General features: G+C 46.8%; 1 protein-coding gene across 1 annotated transcript in view; it reads right to left on the reverse strand.

Annotated features, from left to right (window-relative positions):
• The window catches only part of LOC141057297 (retinol dehydrogenase 7-like), a 119,999-nt gene that overhangs the window by 59,403 nt on the left and 40,435 nt on the right, over positions 1-20,161 (reverse strand). Inside the window, exon 2 of the mRNA XM_073553839.1 lies at positions 7,377-7,529. Coding sequence (XP_073409940.1) covers positions 7,377-7,529 — 153 coding nt within the window. The remainder of the gene's footprint in view (positions 1-7,376; positions 7,530-20,161) is intronic.

Below are 20,161 nucleotides of genomic sequence, written 5' to 3' on the forward strand. Positions count from 1 at the left end.
AAACACAAATTCTTTGGTATTATTATCTTCATTTAATTTGTCTTAAAAGAAAATACATAAAAGAGAATGAAGCAAAAAGCAAAACATTGATCATTTCACACAAAACTCTAAAAATGGGCCAGGGAAAAGTATTGGCACCCTCAGCCTAATACTTGGTTGCTCAACCTTTAGCCAAAATAACTGCGACCAACCGCTTCCGGTAACCATCAATGAGTTTCTTACAATGCTCTGCTGGAATTTTAGACCATTCTTCTTTGGCGAACTGCTCCAGGTCCCTGATATTTGAAGTGTGCCTTTTCAAAACTGCCATGTTTAGCTCTATCCACAGGTGTTCTATGGGATTCAGGTCTGGACTCATTGCTGGCCACCTTAAAAGTCTCCAGTGCTTTCTCTCAAACCATTTTCTAGTGCTTTTTGAAGTGTGTTTTGGGTCATTGTCCTGCTGGAAGACCCATGACCTATGAGGGAGACCCATCTTTCTCACACTGGGCCCTACATTATGCTGCAAAATTTGTTGGTAGTCTTCAGACTTCATAATGCCATGCACACGGTCAAGCAGTCCTGTGTCAGAGGCAGGAAAGCAACCCAAAACATCAGGGAACCTCCGCCATGCTTGACTGTAGGGACCATGTTTTTTTCTTTGAATGCCTCTTTTTTTCTCCTGTAAACTCTATGTTGATGCCTTTGCCCAAAAAGCTCTACTTTTGTCTCATCTGACCAGAGAACATTCTTCCAAAACGTTTTAGGCTTTTTCAGGTAAGTTTTGGCAAACTCCAGCCTGGCTTTTTTATGTCTTGGGGTAAGAAGTGGGGTCTTCCTGGGTCTCCTACCATACAGTCCCTTTTCATTCAGATGCCGATGGATAGTACGGGTTGACACTGCTGTACCCTCGGACTGCAGGGCAGCTTGAACTTGTTTGTTTGTTAGTCGAGGTTCTTTATCCAACATCCGCACAATCTTGCGTTGAAATCTCTTGTCAATTTTTCTTTTCCATCCACATCAAGGGAGGTTAGCCACAGTGCCATGGGCTTTAAACTTCTTGATGACACTGCGCACGGTAGACACAGGAACATTCAGGTCTTTGGAGATGGACTTGTAGCCTTGAGATTGCTCATGCTTCCTCACAAGTTGGCTTCTCAAGTCCTCAGACAGTTCTTTGGTCTTCTTTCTTTTCTCCATGCTCAATGTGGTACACACAAGGACACAGGACAGAGGTTGAGTCAACTTTAATCCATGTCAACTGGCTGCACGTGTGATTTAGTTATTGCCAACACCTGCTAGGTGCCACAGGTAAGTTACAGATGCTGTTAATTACACAAATTAGAGAAGCATCACATGATTTTTCGAACAGTGCCAATACTTTTGTCCACCCTCTTTTTTCTGTTTGGTGTGGAATTATATCCAATTTGGCTTTAGGACAATTCTTTTTGTGTTTTTTCATTTAAGACAAATTAAATGAAGATGATACCAAAGAATTTGTGTTTGCAATAATTTTCAGGAAGAAACTGAGTATTATCTGACAGAATTGCAGGGGTGTCAATACTTTTGGCCACAACTGTATGTATGTGTGTATGTGTGTATGTCCGGGATTGGCATCTGCACCGTCGCAGCTACAGCCACAAAATTTGGCATAGTCACACGTCTGGACCCCGAGAGTGTCCTAGGCTATGTTGTGAGGCAAAATTTTAACCCCGCGCGTTCCAATTCACCAAACAATTTTGCCTCTATCTACATAATGGGGAAAAAGTGTGTGTGTTTCAAGCCCCGACCCTCATTATGATGTCATAATGGTTGCCATGGCGACGCTGATGTCATCATAGGTTGCAAGCCCCGCCGCTCACTATGATGTCATAATGGTTGACTATGGGATGGAGGATGTGTGATGGGTATATGGTCACTGGACTATGGGATGGAAGATATGTATGATGGGTATATGGGCACGGGACTATGGGATGGAGGATGTGTGATGGGTATATGAGCACTGGACTATGGGATGGAGGATATGTATGATGGGTATATGGGCACGGGACTATGGGATGGCGGATATGTATGATGGGTATATGGGCACGGGACTATGGTATGGAGTATATGTATGATGGGTATATGGGCATGGGACTATGAGATGAAGGATGTGTGATGGGTATATAGGCACTCAACTATGGGATGGCGAATATGTATGATGGGTATATGGGCATGGGACTATTGGATGGAGGATGTGTGATGGGTATATGGGCATGGGACTATGGGATGGAGGATGTGTGATGTGTATATGGGCACTCGACCATGGGATGGAGGATATGTATGATGGGTATATGGGCACGGGCCTATGGGATCGTGGATATGTATGATGGGTATATGGGCACGGGACTATGGGATGGAGGATAATTATAATTTGCTATAGCTAACCACAGTTAGTTACTATGCCCGGGCAGCGCCGGGCTCTTCAACTAGTATATATATATATATAGCATATATACTGCTCAAAAAAATAAATGCAACACTAAAATACCACATCCTGGATATCTCTGAATGAAATATTCCAGTTGCAAATTTTTATTCATTGCATAGTGGAATGTGTTCAGAACAATAAAACATAACGATTATCAATGTAAATCAAAATTAATATCCCATGGAGGTCTGGATTTGGAATGATACTCAAAATCAAAGTGGAAAATCAAATTATAGGCTGATCCAACTTCAGTGGAAATGCCTCATGACAAGGAAAAGATGCTCAGTATTGTGTGTGGCCTCCATGTGACTGTATGACTTCCTTACTGTACAACACTCGGGCATGCTCCTGATGAGGCGGCCGATGGTCTCCTGAGGGATTTCCTGCCAGACATGGACTAAAGCATCCGCCAACTCCTGGACAGTCTGTGGTGCAACGTCACGTTGGTGGATTGAGCGAAACATGATGTCCTAGATTTGCTCAATCGGATTCTCGTCTGGGGAACGGGCGGGCCAGTCGATAGCTTCAATGCCTTCATCTTGCAGGAACTGTTGACACACTCCAGCCACATGAGGTCTGGCATTGTCCTGCATTAGGAGGAACCCAGGGTCAACCGCATCAGTATATGGTCTCACAAGGGGTCTGAGGATCTCATCTCGGTACCTAATGGCTGTCAGGCTACCTCTGGCGAGCACATGGAGGGCTGTATGGCCCTCCAAAGAAATGCCACCCCACACCATTACTGACCCACTGCCAAACCGGTCAAGTTGAAGGATGATGCAGGCAGCAGATCGCTCTCCACGGTGACTCCAGACTCTGTCATGTCTGTAACATGTGCTCAGTGTGAACCTGCTTTGATCTGTGAAGAGTACAGGGCGCCAGTGGTGAATTTGCCAATCCTGGTGTTCTGTGGCAAATGCCAAGCATCCTGCACATGTTCGGCTGTGAGCACAACCCTCAACTTTGGATGACGGGCCCTCAGACCATCCTCATGGAGTTCTTTTTCTAACCGTTTGTGCAGACACATGCACATTTGTGGCCTGCTGGAGGTCATTTTGCAGGGCTCTGGCAGTGCACCTCCTGTTCCTCCTTGCACAAAGGCTGAGGTAGCGGTCCTGCTGCTGGGTTGTTGCCCTCCAACGGCCCCCTCCACATCTCCTTGTGTACCGGCCTGTCTCCTGATAGTGCCTTCAGCCTCTGGACACTACACTGACAGGCACAGCAAACCTTCTTGCCACAGGTCGCATGATGTGCCATCCTGGATGAGCTGCACTACCTGAGCCACTTGTGTGGGTTGTAGAGTCTGTCTCATGCTACCACGAGTGTGAAAGCACAACCAACATTCAAAAGTGACCAAAACATCAGCCAGAAAGCAGTGGTACTGAGATGTGGTCCGTGGTCCCCACCTGCAGAACCACTCCTTTATTGAGTGTGTCTTGATAATTGCCAATAATTTCCATCTGCTGTCTATTCCATTTGCACAACAGCATGTGAAATTGATTGTCAATCAGTGTTGCTTCCTAAGTGGACAATTTGATTTCTCAGAAGTTTGATTCACTTGGAGTTATATTCTGTTGTTTAAGTGTTCCCTTTATTTTTTTGAGCAGTGTATATGTTTTGAAGAATATTTTGTTTTAAAACGATGTGTCAATGACAGAGAACTGCTGTATGCAAAAGCTCATGTTAAAATTGAATTGCAAACGGATGTCATACGGATGTCATATGGATGCTAGATGCGAGGAAATCGAATCATCGCATTGCAAATGGATTACATATGGATCACCGTACGGAGAACATTGGTGCGACTCTCGGCCCTCAAAATCAGACCGATTTTTCATACGGCAAGTGTGACTCCAGCCTAAATGAAGCGTTCTACATCATCCACACAGTGTCCTTGATCGTGCTCCTTTGCAGGCGTACTTCTATCTGCCCTGCCGAGGGCTGAGCAAAGTGCTGTACTGCACATGTGCTGGGAAAGGCCTAAGAGCACCCATGACTCGGAAGTAAAGCTGATGCATGTGCACTACAGCGCTTCGCTCAGCTTTTGGCAGCGCAGAGAGGAGTGCGCCTGTACAGGAGAGAAATGGGGGGCACTGTGGGGATGACGTAGGACACGTACTCCGCATGAAGCTGGGCAGGAAGAGGAAATCGTGACAAGAGAGGAGGCACCAGACCGAGACCAGAAACACCCGTTAGACCGGACCACACTGTATGTGAGTATAATAAAAGGTGTTTTTGCGCCTTGCAGAGCGGACTGGGGCAATACATACACTATACCAGAATGATGTAAAAAAGACCTTATAAGTATGGGCCGTACTTTATATTGGGAAAACCTGGCGACAAGTTTCCTGTAAGTGCACTGTCGACAGATTAACCATAAATAGCCTGTTCACATAGATTTTTTTACTTGTAAGAAACCTCTTGACTACATATTTAAACAATGTAAAAAATGTAATATTGTTGAATATATATTAATAACAGTTTACATGGTAACTCTCTTATAAAAGACATTAAGATTTATCTTTGTTAACCCTTTAATGATAAAAGCAACGTTATGTCCTATCTATAGGATAGGGAATAACTTCTTGCTGATCACAGGAAGTCTGAGGCTATGTGCACACGCTGCGGATTGGTCTGCGGATTTTTCCGCACGGATTTTGCAAAATCCGCAGGTAAATCCGCACATCAAAAGACCTGCGGTTTACCTGCGGATTAGCCTGCGGTTTAGCCCTGTGGTTTCACACCTCTATATGGAAGAGGTGTGAAACTGCTGCGGATTCCGCACAAAGAATTGACATGCTGCTGATTTGAACCCGCAGCAAATCCGCGCGGAAAAATCCGCAGCATGTGCACAGCGTTTTTTGTTTTTCATAGATTATGATGGTACTGTACAACACAGCAGAAACTGCTGCGGATCCGCAGAGCCAAATCCGCAGCGGATCCGCAGCAGAATCCGCAGCGTGTGCATATACCCTGACTGCTGTGACCTCGATCTTGAAATTGGGGCTCTGGAAATCCCGAGAATGTTTTGAATGGAGCAAAAGTGCCCATGCTCGACCTCTGCTCCATTTATTGTCTGTGTCACTGCTGGAGAAAACCAAGCCCTGTACTTATTAGTCCCATAGACAATGGACGGAGTGGAGACCAAGCATGGGCACCTTCGCTTCATTGGGCAGCATGACTGCTCAGTGGTTAACCCTGTAGCCTTGCAGTGCTGGGATTCTGGGTTCAAATCCCACCAAGGACAACATCTGGAAGGAATATATATGTGCTCTCCATGTTGGCGTGGGTTTTTCCACGGACTCCAAGACCACACAGATAGGGAATCTGGATTGTGAGTTCCAATGGAGACAGTGATATTGCTGTCCATAAGCACTGTGGGATATGACGGCACTGTATAAGCAAGCATAATAAATAATAATTCAAGACAGGGCTCTGCTGAGCCTCATTCTCAGGATTCTAGAACCCTGATCTCAGGATTACTGAAAGTTCCAGTGGTCAGATACGCAGTGACCAGCAAGTTATCTCCTATTCCATGGTTTTAGTTGTTTTTTTTTTATTATTATTTTTAAATATCCCCTTATAGCCAAGTTTACTCATTGCTTCCGTTCATATAGTCCATTTGGCTTGCCTTTGTTAAAACAATTTATGCATGTCGCCCCCTTGTGGTGGTATGGGAGCATGTTCCAAGCTCACAAAAAGCAGCATATTTGATTCATCATGTGTCTACCATATATGATTTTTAAGACACAAAAGGAAAAAATTATGAACTTATGTTTCAATAATATTGATGCTTGGATTAATATACAGTACCATCGGTCCAGCTGATGAAGATCATCGATCTTGACGAAAAGGTAGAAAAATTGGCTGGTAAAAATTCACTGATAAAATAATAAATTGTTATTCTGGATATATTAAAAGGTATTCCCAGAGGAAAAAAAAAAACACATGGGAATACTTTTTTAATGTATCAGAAATAAAAATTTATTTCGTTATTTTACCGGTGGAAATGCAAATTTCTCTCACTTTTCTTCAAGATTTAGAAAACACATTGAGACTACTCCCATTCTTATAAAATGCTCACTGAACGGTTTGTTCAAACTACAAATTGTTGTGCCTATATACAGACAGACAAAATTGTCACATTTCTGTTTGGCCATGTTCACACGTTCAGTATTTGATCAGTATTTCCCATCAGTATTTGTAATCCAAAATCAAGAGTGGAACAATCCGAGGAAAAGTATAATAGAGACACGTCACCACTTCTGGATTTTTCACCCTCTCCTGCGTTTGGCATACAAATACTGATCTAAAATACTGATCAAATACTGAACGTGTGAGCGTGGCCTTAAAGAAAGAAAGTCCCATATGGTCACTGAAATAACTTGAAACTTACAAAAAAGTCCACATGTTTAATAATAACTAAGTGGGTGAAATTATAACATACACTGGAAAGATAGTCGCTAGTTATTTCATCGATTGTAACATACTATGGGTGTTTGAATGTCCCACAGAACAAATAGACATGTGCAACTCTACAGGGTGGGCCATTTATATGTATAAACCTGGGTGGGCCATTTATATGGATAAACCTAAATTAAATGGGAATGGTTGGTGATATCAACTTCCTGTTTGTGGCACATTAGTATATGGGAGGGGGAAAGCTTTTCAAGATGGGTGGTGACCATGGCGGCCATTTTGAAGTCAGCCATTTTGGATCGCATATTTATAAATGGCCCAACTAGGTGTATCCATATAAATGGCCCACCCTGTATACTTGCACACTATTGACAGAGAAGATAAACGCTCAGCAACTAAAGGCCTCTGGCTGCAATCACATCACTGTTAGCAAGATCTGGGTAAGGATTAAGGGTAAAAAGAAATGCTAATTACTATCTATTATGCCTTCTTTTAGTACAGATCTCACCTTTGCTTTTCCTGATAAGTGGAGCAAAAGCCAGAGTTGTCCTAATACTTCCCAAAAGGTTGACATCAAGAACTTTCTGGTATTCATCTATTGTTTGCCATTCGACCATTCCGTATGTGAATACTCCTGCATTGTTCACAAGTCCCCACAGCCCTGAAAGAAAGGAAAACAAATCAATCCGTTATCAAAGTAGCGCAATGCGACGTGGGGCAGTAACCATGGGAGAGGTACTCATCTTTCATCCCCAACTTCATGTGGGTGATATAGAAGGGTTAATGTTTTTTCTTCTTTTGCTAGAATTGTTTATATTGTTGAAGCCTTATACTCTCCCATTCAAGGAATTTATACTTCTTATCTCATGAAATGTTTTCAAGAGTCAGCAAGAACATGTTCTGGGTACATGGCAAATAAAGGTCATCATGACCTGGGTAACAGGGGGGCTACATTGAGTTACATTGCTGTAAATGGTATAAAATTCTGCTTCTGCTTTGAACAAACTAGAAAAGTGTTTTGCTTACAACCCGTGTGCATTCTTTTCTCGCTTGTTATCTGTAGAACTAATCTCTTAATTCGACCTCACTGGTGATCCGGCATATCTGACTTTGGGACAGAATGAAAACAGCTACGACATTTCACTCCAGCTACATGAAAATGGGGGTTCTGGCTGAGTGTGTAGGCTTAATAGGCTTAAGGCCCCGTCACACACAGCGATCTCGCTAGCGAGATCGTTGATTTTGTGACACATCAGCGATCTCGCCGGCGAGATTGCTGTGTGTGACGGGGATCAGTGACCGCCCCCCCTGATGGTTATCGCTGATCGTGCTCGATCGGTCTGGGCCATTTTTTGATCGCTGGTCTCCCGCTGGCCAGCACGCATCGCATGTGGCAGCGAGAGAACAGTGATCAGTGACGCTGAACGCTGGTTTCTAATGTAAACATACCCGATGTTTACATTAGAAACCGGCTTGCTTGCTGGTGCTGATCGCTGGAGGGGCTGTCTATGTGACAGCTCACCAGCGATCAGCCTAACGATGTCCCATGTCGGATCGTTGGTGGGATCGCTGGGACATCGTTATGTGTAACGGGGCCTTTAGTCTATGGGGGTCAAACAAAAAAGTTCCAGCAACAAACATCCAAATCAGATGGTTGAACTGATTTGGATGTTTGTTGCTGGAACTTTTCTGTTTGATTACCACAGCGGCTTTTTCCGAGCACCATCCTGGAGTCCACACTCAAAGCCACATGAATTCATCTAATGGTGAGCTGAATACCCTTTTTTTTCTACTATATTAGTCTATGGGGGCTCTATGCCATTGCAGGCCATATGATGCCAGTGACTTCAGCTGGCCAGGGCCAAGTGCTGAAAGATTCAATGAAGGAGACCATCAGCCAACAACAAACAGTTTTTTTACTGAACAGTAACTTGGCAGGAACTATGAACAATAGATAGAGGGTGCATAACTTCACGAATGTTTCATTTAGAGCATGGAGCATCCTCACACACATTTTCTGCTTTCCTTCTCTAGGATCACTTGCCTCTGTCTCAGTTAGCATCTCTACCTTTACAACCACCCACCACAGTACTTCGGGAGTCTCTCCAATCCCCAACAACGGTACTAGAGTTCAGTAAGTGTGAGTACTTCATCCTTCTTTTTCTTTAAAAGGGAGCTAGATTGCCATTATGGTCTTTACTTAGCTTCTCAGCTTGCTGATGGTTTGGAACTCACGCTCAGGATACTCTCTTTGTCTCACATTCCCTGTTCCATTCCGGCCCATTACTTCTCAGTTGCAAACTCAGAACTGCTAGGTATCATGTCCCAGGGCCCATCTCCAGTGCATCACTGTCTTCCTGGTCGCTTTCCGCTGTTTCTATTCCAGATCTCACTATCCATTGCCTCAGTCTCCATCTATTTCAGGGACACCCACACCATGCAGCTCTGCTGTCTAGTCAGACCTTAGGTCTGCTTTCAATGCAGGCTGAGCCCTATCTGTACTCCTGACAGGAAATGGTTTCCGTCCCTGCGCTTTAGCTCCAATCACTCTGGGCTAGACCGAACTGTTAACCCTACCTGTCCCGTCAGGCAGAACATAATACTATCACTAATCAAATCTTCAAGGGGGAACATGGGCTATATGTCCATCTCCTTACATTTCCCTCTCCTTTAACAATGGCAGTCCTTGTTCATCTGAAAACTGGAAGACATCAAACATCTCACCACAAACACTGTGTATTAAACCACATAGACTCCCCTTCTCCTCATAGAGTAACACCAACCCGGTCCTATTTGGTTAGGACCCCAGAACCGTGACCATCCCATTCCTTTAAACCCAGTATCAAACCCTGGAACAAACAAATGGTAAAGTCTGTGTGTTTGCAAACAGCCCACACACCAGGGCACAATCCAGGGTCTCCCCATCAGTCCTTAGGACGGTCACACAGTCCATTAACTCACACTTATCCACTAGACAGGAACACAGTGCATTAGGGGCAATGTACATTCTGGATTGGCCTCAGTTCTTAACTGAGGGTAGGAGACCCTCCAGCTGCTGCCTCTCTATCCAGCAGGTGAAAGTGAAACAAGCTCTACAAAACTGGAAGAACATGAAAAGTTCTGCCATTTGTGGCTAGCAGTGTGTGGGGAGTCCGGCACACGTGGGTCATAGACCTGCTGGACATTAGCCCTCCAGGAACTTCAAACTGCTCTGGTTATGGGTGTGCAACATGCACAATGTGGGCTCTTCAAGCTTCCGACTCCTTCTCCTTCTTCCTAAGTGGCTTTTCTTCAGCCTTGCTCAGATCCAGGTTTTCATTGGCCCTGCTCCCTGTCAAAGAACAGCACCATTCCCCGCGTCATGCGTTTAGCCAGATCTTTGCCCTTAGGACCGTCCAATTAGGCCCTCATCCATTCTTCCCTCTTTTTCTTGCCTCGGATCATGTCCGTGATCCACCATGCCTTGGTGATATGGGGCCATTTCTCAGGGATAGAAGCCGTTGTGAAGGTCAATGGGAAACCCACTGGAATCTGGGCATGCAAGACTCCCAGACGCTTGGCCTTTCAATGGGCCACAAACCAGAAAAGCATAAGGGGTTTATCCTCCGGCACATCTACCTCTGGTTCTACTTCTGGGGACCCAGTGACCTTCTCTGCCAGGCCATTCAATCTTATCTCTCCCTCCACCAACTCCATTAGTTAGCATAACCAACCGTGTCCCATCTCCTCATCAGGCAGCATGTCAAATGTGAGGCCTTCTCTTGCCATCATGAGTTCCCACTCAATCATCATGCAGTACTGCTCTCCAGTGTCTCACTTCCAGGTAAGACACTCCCTTTAGAAGGCGAAACCTCTGGTGGGCTGGACGGTTCTTTGTACCTTTCGTGTCTTCGACTCCCAGGATGCGTGTGACCTTCTTACATGGCACCATTAACCACCATTTTAAAGTCAATGCTGGGCACCATTTTAGACCACATAATGGCCGCTATTCACTATGCAGTTTGAGTCTTCCCCGCATTCATGCGATTTTTCTGGTGCAAGACTCGATTCTGCCGACCATGCCAAGTGTAGGCAGAGTTGCTAATGCCGATGTCACGGGTCAGATATAATCACCATTTGAACCAGATTTGGCCCGCAGTCTAGAGTTTGATATGGCTCCATAAGTATGGCTCTTTAAGTATGCACAAATATGCCAGAAAAAAACTCCCTGCTATAGATGTTTCATTATTACTATCACTATTACTATGCTTCATTATTACTATCAATCTGAAAATCAATCTGCTTCATCCTCAGGTATGTTTACTTTCTGCAAAATTATCACCTATATTTCCTAACCCCCTTTCATCTTGTACTTGTCTGTCATTACTGGTATGTTTTTATTTTTTCTTCCTGCATGTTTATCACCTTAATTCCTTGATGCTAACACACACTTGGCTTTATCTGTCCATTTGGGTCTGACTATTTCCTGATTGCAGGAAAAAGAGGTCTGGGAGCTTTCGACGTATCCACATAGAATCATAGCGTTGGAAGGGACCTCCTGGGCCATCTAGTCCAACCCCCTGCTCAAAGCAGGATTCACTAAATCATCCCAGACATATGTCTGTCCAGCCTCTGTTTGAAGACTTCTATTGAAGGAGAACTCCTTACCTCTGGTGGCAGCCTGTTCCACTCATTGATCACTCTAATTGTCAAAAAGTTTTTTCCACATGAAAACCACTCTGGGCTGGGTCCAGTCCTACACAGGTGGGTGCACATTAAGCTGGTGAGCACAGCAAGGATGCAAAAAGGGGAAAAACAGCACACTAACCCATGTCATAAGTGACTAAGGGTGCCTCCAGCACACCAGAAACCCCTCAGGTTGTTTTTCACATTTTAATATGGCTTAATTAGCCGAATAAAGTTTTTGCATTTTTTATACATGGGTTAGTGTGCCGTTTTTCCCCTTTTATTTCCTGATTGCATTTTCCCTTCTGAATCCTAATTCTCCCCACATATGTCTGTGACCAGTCTCCCTGCTGCCCCTCCCTCCTGATCACACCTGGCCTATTTCATGTGGACTTAGATTGTTATAAATACTGAGTCCCAGGTCTGTCTGACCATAGTATGGCTCCATAAGTATGGCTCTTTAAGAAGAACACTGATATGAGTTCATCAATTCCCTTTTTATGCAGATGTAGGGTTCAGACAGGTTCTCAGGATGCAGTGACGAGACACGAGACTGAGTGTGATTTGTAAAATAAACGTTTATAAATTGGTGCCGCTGGAGCTCTGCTGAACAAACCAAATAGGCAACAACAAACTGTCCTCGCAGGGACTCAATAACATTTACAACACTTTTCTTATACTAAATGCGACTAATCCGGCTAGTCCGGGTGTTGTAGGCCACGTATGACCAAACTACGGGTCCTTATCTCCTATATTAAACTTATCCTTCCAGGGGTCTGTTAGGATCACAAGCGTGGCCGCGTAGAGGTAGCTGATGTGGCTGCCTTGACACCTCAATATTCCGGGAAGGAACTGGGCTTGACAGGCCCTGAAGAGACGATGCTGGTGGGGTGCAACGGGCCCTGACGAAACGATACCGGTGGGGCGCAACAGGCCCTGAAGGAACAATGCCGGTGGGGTGCAACAGGCCCTGAAGGAACAATGCCGGTGAGGCGCAACAGGCCCTGAAGGAATGATGCCGGTGGGGCGCAACAGGCCCTGAAGAAACGATGCCGGTGGGGCGCAACAGGCCCTGAAGAAACGATGCCGGTGGGGCGCAACAGACCCTGAAGAAACGATGCCGGTGGGGCACAACAGGCCCTGAAGAAACGATGCCGGTGGGGCGCAACAGGCCCTGAAGAAACGATGCCGGTGGGGCGCCATAGGCCCTGAAGAAAAGATACCGGTGGGGAGCAACAGGCCCTGAAGAAACGATACCGGTGGGGAGCAACAGGCCCTGAAGAAACGGTGCAGATGGGGCGCAACAGACGTCTCCTTGCGGCTCTCGTCTCACAGCAGAGTTATGACGCAGTCTCTAAATATAACCGTTCACCAACCTCTGCTCAGGGTCCCTTAGCAAACCGGACGGGTGCCCCTGCTGCCGCCTGTAGCGAGGTGGCGCTCCCAGGGGCCGGTGATGACAGGGCCGCAGATGTGGGAGAAGGCAGGGGGGCAGTGTCCTGGCCGCTGTAAAGGAATGGTCTCTAGTCACAGCGATCAGTGGAGGTCGTGGACTTGTCACAGCAGGGAGAGAAACAGCGGGGGTGGCTGTATGCGTCCATATGAGTCCGCAGCTTTCCTTTCACAGGGCCCTGTCGGTCTCTCCACAACACACCGTCCGCTCCCTCGGTCCTCTCTGTCTCACAAGGCTTCCTGTCTGTTGTCCGGTTCTCTGTCAACTGCCACTTCAGAGCGCCCCCTGCTCCTTTTAAGCTTGCCCCGCCCCCTGTTTCCCTGACAACTTCAGTCAAGTCTTTCCCTTTACTGTCCTCCCAGTATCGTTCCCTCAGGAACCCTGATGGCGGTTCCCTGAGTACCTGCCCATTCACTGTCTGGGAGTCCTCCTCCCCACACTCCTCCAACCTGTAAGCTCGCCAGTCCTCGGGCGAGGGCCTTAGTCTATTGAGATCGGTCTGTAGGGGTTTCAATGTTCGTTGCCATATGAATTGATCTTGCTCATATCGTTCAGGGGGTCTGCTGGCTGTTGACCGCTCGGAGCGTCTAAGTTCAACTGGGGTAGAGTCGTCTGGGGTGGTGGACATCGGTGGGCAGGTTGGTGCGGGCGGGCTAACTGTGTCAGATGATTCATTACTGAGTTGTACGGCCTCAGGGTCCTGGGAAACAATCTTCGTCGTTGTCCGGGTCCCAACATACGGAAGACGGTTCAGATGTTGATGGGATAGGCTCCGGTTGCTTCGGGTCGGAGGAAGTACATGGGCGTAAAATATTACGATGTACAACACGAGTGTGCAGTGTTTCAACCTCCTCAGGTCGTATTTCATACACCGGTCCGTCCGGATGGATACGGCGTAAGACCCGATAAGGACTTTCTTCCCAATGCGGCTCCAGTTTGTTCTGGGGGCGTTGATCTAGTAATAGCACTCGGTCACCGCTTTGGAGGTGAGGAGGCGGGGTTGCATTCTTCCCTGGGTGCTCCCAGTCTCGGAGCTTGGTGTGTACTATTCAGTGAAGAGTTTGTAGCCGATGGTGATGATTTCGGACCCAAGACGACACTCCAGTCCAGGGCTGAGGCTCTTCGGGGTCTAGCTCCACCTCCATGATCCCTTTACCTTCTCGCCCAAACAACAGGGAATAGGGGGTATAGCCAGTCACTTGATGTACCCTATTGTTATAGACCCAAACTAATTCGGAAACATATTCAGGCCAACGGGCCTTCTTGTCACTCTCCAGAGTGCGCAACATCTGAATCAATGTCCGATTAAATCGTTCACGAGCCCCATTCCCTTGCGGGTGATACGGTGTGGTCCGGGATTTGTCAATTCCATAGAGGTGATGTAGTTCTTCCATGACTTTTCCCAAAAAACATGCTCCCTGATCAGAATGTATTCGTTGAGGACAGCCGTATACTTGTATAAAGTTTCTACAAATTGCGGAGGCAGCTGACTCTGCGGTCTGATCCCGAGTGGGGGTGACCACAGCGAATTTGGTGAAATGATCTACCATAATGAGACAATGGTCAGATAATCCACCATCAGGAGCTCAAGGGGCGCTGAGGTCACAATAGTCTGTGTTGCGGCTCGCTGAGCCGGTAGTTTGGCTAATTCACACAAGCGGCAGGTCCGGCAAATTTCTTCCGCAACAGCCGGCAAGCGCAGGTGGTAAGCTTTCTGTTGCAGCCATTGCAAAGTTTTTTTTGTTCCGAAATGGGCCCTTTTTTCGTGAGCCTCCCGAGCCAGTACATGAAGTTGGGCTCCTGGCGTAACCACCTGCCAAACCGTCATTGAGGTAGTTTGTGATGTTATTTTACGATACAATAATCCCTTTTGGATAACCAACCTCTCCCATTGTCGCAGCATAAGCAACAGGTCTTGAGTCAAATTTTTCGGTGAGAGTCAGTGTGTAATTGCCCAGCGGCGACCCATGTCCTGAGAAGGCCAACCTCTTCGTCTTCTTGTTGCTGTTGTATCCATTTATCCCGGGATTTATCAGAGGAAGATATCTTTTTATTGTCGGTTGTGAGCACGGTAGCAGTGAGAGCGAATGGTATTTCCTCTCCTTCCAATTCTTCGTCTCGATTCTGCCCTGGAGTTGTATGTCGAATCCTGGAGAGGGCACCTGCATGGACATTCTCGGCCCCTCTCTTGTAGATAATCTTATAATTGTACTTCGCCATCCGGGCCACCCATCGTTGTTCCTGAGCCCCCAATTTGACGTTTTCCAAATGAGCCAGCGGGTTGTTGTCAGTTCGCACTACCACCTCGGAGCCCGCTAGGTACTCTGCGAATCTCTCTGTCATAGCCCACACCACTGCAAGGAGCTCGAGCTTAAAAGAGCTGTAATTGTCAGGGTTACGCTCGGAGTCATGGAGTGAGCGACTTCCATATGCGATCACTTTCTCCCGGCCATCCTGAACCTGTGACAACACAGCCCCCAGCCCGCGAAGACTCCCGTCAGTGTGCAAGATGAACGGATGAGAGAAATCCGCATAAGCCAACACTGGGGCATCCGAGAGCGCAGCCTTGAGGTCTCGGAAGGCCTCTTCCTCAGGGTGTTGCCACTGGATTTTTCACCCATTGGCCCCAGCGGGAGCCCCCTTCAGTAGGTCGTACAGGGATCGAGCTCGACATGCAAAATTCTTTACGAAGCGACGGTAATATCCGGCTTACCCCAGAAAAGCCTGCATATCTTTCACCGTCTCGGAGGTAGGCCATTCCTGGATAGCAGCAACCTTCTCCCGGGATGGCCTCACACCCTCTGCCAAAACGACATGACCCAGATACTCAATCTGAGAGCGAAATAGGTGGCATTTCTGAGGCTTCACCTTCAACCCCTACTTTTGCAACCGGCTAAGTACCTGTCCCAACCGCTTCAGGTGGTCCTCGAAGGTGGCGGCATAGACAATGATGTCGTCCAGGTAGATCAACGTGGCCTCAAAATTGAGATCTCCCAGACATCGCTCAATCAATCGCTGAAAGGTCCCGGGGGCGTTGGCCAGCCCAAACGGCATCCGATTAAACTCAAACAGTCCCATGGACAATATGAACGCCGTTTTGGCCCTATCTCCGTCTGACATGGGCACCTGCCAGTACCCACTGGCCAAGTCCAGGGTCGAAAAATATGTTGCCTTCCCCAAGGCGGACAGGGATTCTTCTATGCAGGGCAGTGGGTATGAGTCTTTAATAGTGCAAGCAGTTTATGATAATCCACACAGAATGGTAGTGTACCATCTTTCTTCCGGACCAACACGATTGGGGCCGCCCAGAGGCTTTGACTTTCCCGTATCACCCCTTTTCGCAGCATTTGGGCCAGCAAAGTTTTCACCTCTTGATAGAGTTGTGGCGGAATCTGTCGATATCGTTCCCAGATAGGGGCCGCTCCTGCTGAGGGGATTTCATGAGTGATGGCGGTGGTACACCCAAAAGCGTCCTCATGACTAGCAAATACTTCATGGTACTGTTCCAGCAATGTTGTTATCTGTGAGAGCTAGGCTGCAGTTAATCCAGAAAGCTCGGCCCGTATCTGCTCCAAAATATTTCAGCCCTTCTCTTGTGCCGAGACTTCATGGGCCTGTTAGGTTCGTATTGTTACTTCCCAAGGATCCTCGGGGTATACCCGTAATTGAACCGCAGGAGCTGGCAGCACTTCTTCTAAAGGCCTTACTAGTTTGGCCAGTACAGTCCAGGCTTTCAGAACGGTGTCTCGGTCTTCAAGGTTAACGCAGCGCACCAGGACGGCTCCTTTTTGCACAGTAGCCAGGGAACGGGCCACCAGTATGCCAGGAGGTAAGCGCTCCGAGTGACACGGCTCCACCTGCACCTCCACGCCTTCCAAGGGTATCGGGGCTCGAATGGGCAGGGCCACCACAGTCTGTCCAGGAGGTAACACAAGCAGGGGAGTCGCTGGCGTGATGACCTTACCCAGAGCCTCGCCTTCCTGGCGGTCCTGATGTACCCGTGCTCCCCGCACCAGCTGCTGGAATACCTGTCCCTGGTCTGTGCGAAAACCCCACTGCTTCAGAATCCTCTGTGTAGGGTCATTGAGCAGTAGGTTGCCGAACTCTCGTAGAACATTCATGCCTAGGGTGACGGGGTGTTGCTTATCAGCTTCTCCTTGAGTCAGTACCACCCCTCTGCGACCAAGGGATTTACCGCACAGCGTCACTTGCACCCACACCACCCCGGCAACTGGGACCGGCAGTTGGTTGGCAGCTTCTAGTCTGATCACGGGCCCCCACTGAGGCCTTGCTGCTTCCGGGAAGTTCTGTTGAAACTACGTTGCGGGCATAGTGGTTACTTGTGACCCCGTGTCCACCAGGCACCAGACGGCCCGGCCCTCCACTTCTGCCCACACCACCGGACATTTTGCTACCAAATCTTCGGGACGTCCACCACCCCTAGTTGTGGTTTTCGGCTCTGAGCGGCGTCCCCCAGCCCGGAGCCCTTTAGTTTAATGGCCGCCGGGGTGGGTATCTCCCATGCCGCGGACACTCTCGGGCAAAGTGGCCTGTTTCTCCACACTCAAAACACCGGGCCTGTGTAGGCTGACCACCCCGCGGGGGGCGTGATCCCCAGGAGCCGGGGTTAAAGCTAAGTCGTCCAGTCCCGGTCTCGGTTCTTCTCTTACTTCGACCAACTCGCCCTTAATACTTTTCAGCTCTTGCTTCATCTCTTCAACCCACTGAGGCTCCTCAACTACATTCGCGGAGGCCTCCACACCTCGGACTTTCCCCACGGGGACCGCCATCCCCTGCTCCTGCTCTCGAGCACGTGCCTGACTTCCCACCTCTGAAAAATCTATTCAGGATTCATTCTGATCTGTTCCCGCAGTGCCTGTTTGACTAATGGATCTCGCAAACCAGTCACCAGTAGGTCACTTAGGGTAATGTCAACAGGTCCTGCCCCTACCCCGTCCTTTCTTTCTATAGCCGTATGCAATTCTTGGAGGACATTCATAAACTCTGTGATCGTCTCCCCCTCTACTTGCATCCAACTAAACAAACAGGTTCTTAACTCTCCCACATCAGTAGGGTCCCCATGGGTCTGTTCTACTATCTGTAACACTTTTTCAAAAGTGTTGCGGTGCCCCGGAGGTTTCAACATCACTGACCTCCGCGCCTCCCCATCCAGTGCCATGAGTGCCACCTCGGCCTCCTGATCAGGGGTCATTGGGTGCATCCGGAAGAGCCCCCGCATCCGCTCTGTCCAGCTCCATAACATAGTATTGGAGCCGGAAAATCTAGGCAGGTTGTTCAGCATGGCCCCCACTGATATGCTTGTACGGGGACCCTCCTCATTTGTAGAGTTTAAAGCTCTACCCTGATCTGGGGCACCACTGTCTGTGCTCGGAGACTGCATCCTGCTGACTACGCCAAATGTAGGGTTCAGACAGGTTCTCAGGATGCAGTGACGAGACACGAGACTGAGTGTGATTTGTAAAATAAACGTTTATAAATTGGTGCCGCTGGGGCTTTGCTGAACAAACCAAATAGGCAACAAACTGTCCTCGCAGGGACTCAATAACATTTACAACACTTTTCTTATACTAAATGCGACTAATCTGGCTAGTCCGGGTGTTGTAGGCCACGTATGACCAAACTACGGGTCCAGCGTCGGACTGGAACACCTTGGGCCCACCAGAGAAAATCATTCTTGGGGCCCACTATGTAGCTACACAGAGATAAATACAAGACCACCAATTGTGCGGTAAAACACTCTAATATCAGGGTATAATATAAGGTAGTACACGTCTTAATTATGTAGCAGGGGTTGGGGTAGCCTCCCTCATAGAATATAAAGCAGCCCCCTCATAGAATATAATGTAGACCCCCTCATAGATTATAATGCAGCCCCCTCATATAGTATAATGTAGCCCCTCACAGAATATAATGCTTCCCCCTCATAGAATATTATGCAGCCATCTCATAGAATATAATGTAGCCCTCCATACAATATAATGCTGCCCCCTCATAGGGTATAACGCTGCCCCCCTCATAGGGTATAATGCACCCCCTCATAGGGTATAATGCTGTCTCCCCTCATAGGGTATAATGCTGCCTCCTCATAGGGCATAATGCACCCCCTCATAAGGTATAATGCACCCTCTCATAGGGTATAATGCTGCCCCCCTCAAAAGGTATAATGCACCCCTTCATAAGGTACAATGCACCCCCTCATAGGGTATAATGCTGCCTCCCTCGTAGGGTATAATGCACCCCTTCATAGTGTATAATGCACACCCTCATAGGGTACAATGCACCCCCTCATAGGGTACAATGCTATATATATATATATATATATAGATAGATAGATAGATAGATATACAGAAAGATAGAGATATAGAGAGAGATATAGAGATAGATAGATAGATAGATGATATAGAGATAGATAGAGACATAGATGATATAGAGATAGATAGATAGAGACATAGATGATAGAGATAGATAGATAGATAGATAGATAGAGAGAAAGAAAGATAGATAGATAGATAGATAGATAGATAGATAGATAGATAGCTATAGAGATAGATAGATAGATAGATAGATAGATAGATAGATAGATAGATAGATAGATAGAGAATGATAGATATAGAGATAGAGACAGATATAGAGAGATAGATATAGAGATAGATAGATATAGAGATAGATAGATATAGAGATAGATAGATATAGAGATAGACAGATAGAGATATATATATATATATAGAGAGATAGATATAGAGATAATAGATAGATAGATATATAGATAGATAGATATGGGATAGATTGATATATAGAGATAGATAGAGAGATAGATAGATAGATATAGAGATAGATAGATATAGAGATAGATAGATAGATAGATATAGAGATAGATAAACAGATATAGAGCTAGATATGGGATAGATAGATAGATAGATAGATAGAGAGATAAATAGATAGATGGAGGTAGATATAGAGATGGATAGATATAGAGATAGATATAGAGATAGATAGATAGATAAGGGATAGATAGATAGATAGATATAGAGATAGATATAGATATAGATAGATATGGGATAGATAGACATAGAGATAGATAGATATAGAGATAGTGTCAGAGACACCCACTACACTCGCTCATAGAGCCAGTGCGTGTGTCCTGAGTACAGAAG

The sequence above is a fragment of the Dendrobates tinctorius genome, unplaced genomic scaffold (genome assembly GCF_039654945.1).
Source record: "Dendrobates tinctorius isolate UK_male_01 unplaced genomic scaffold, ASM3965494v1 ptg000203l, whole genome shotgun sequence".
Taxonomy (NCBI): domain Eukaryota; kingdom Metazoa; phylum Chordata; class Amphibia; order Anura; family Dendrobatidae; genus Dendrobates; species Dendrobates tinctorius.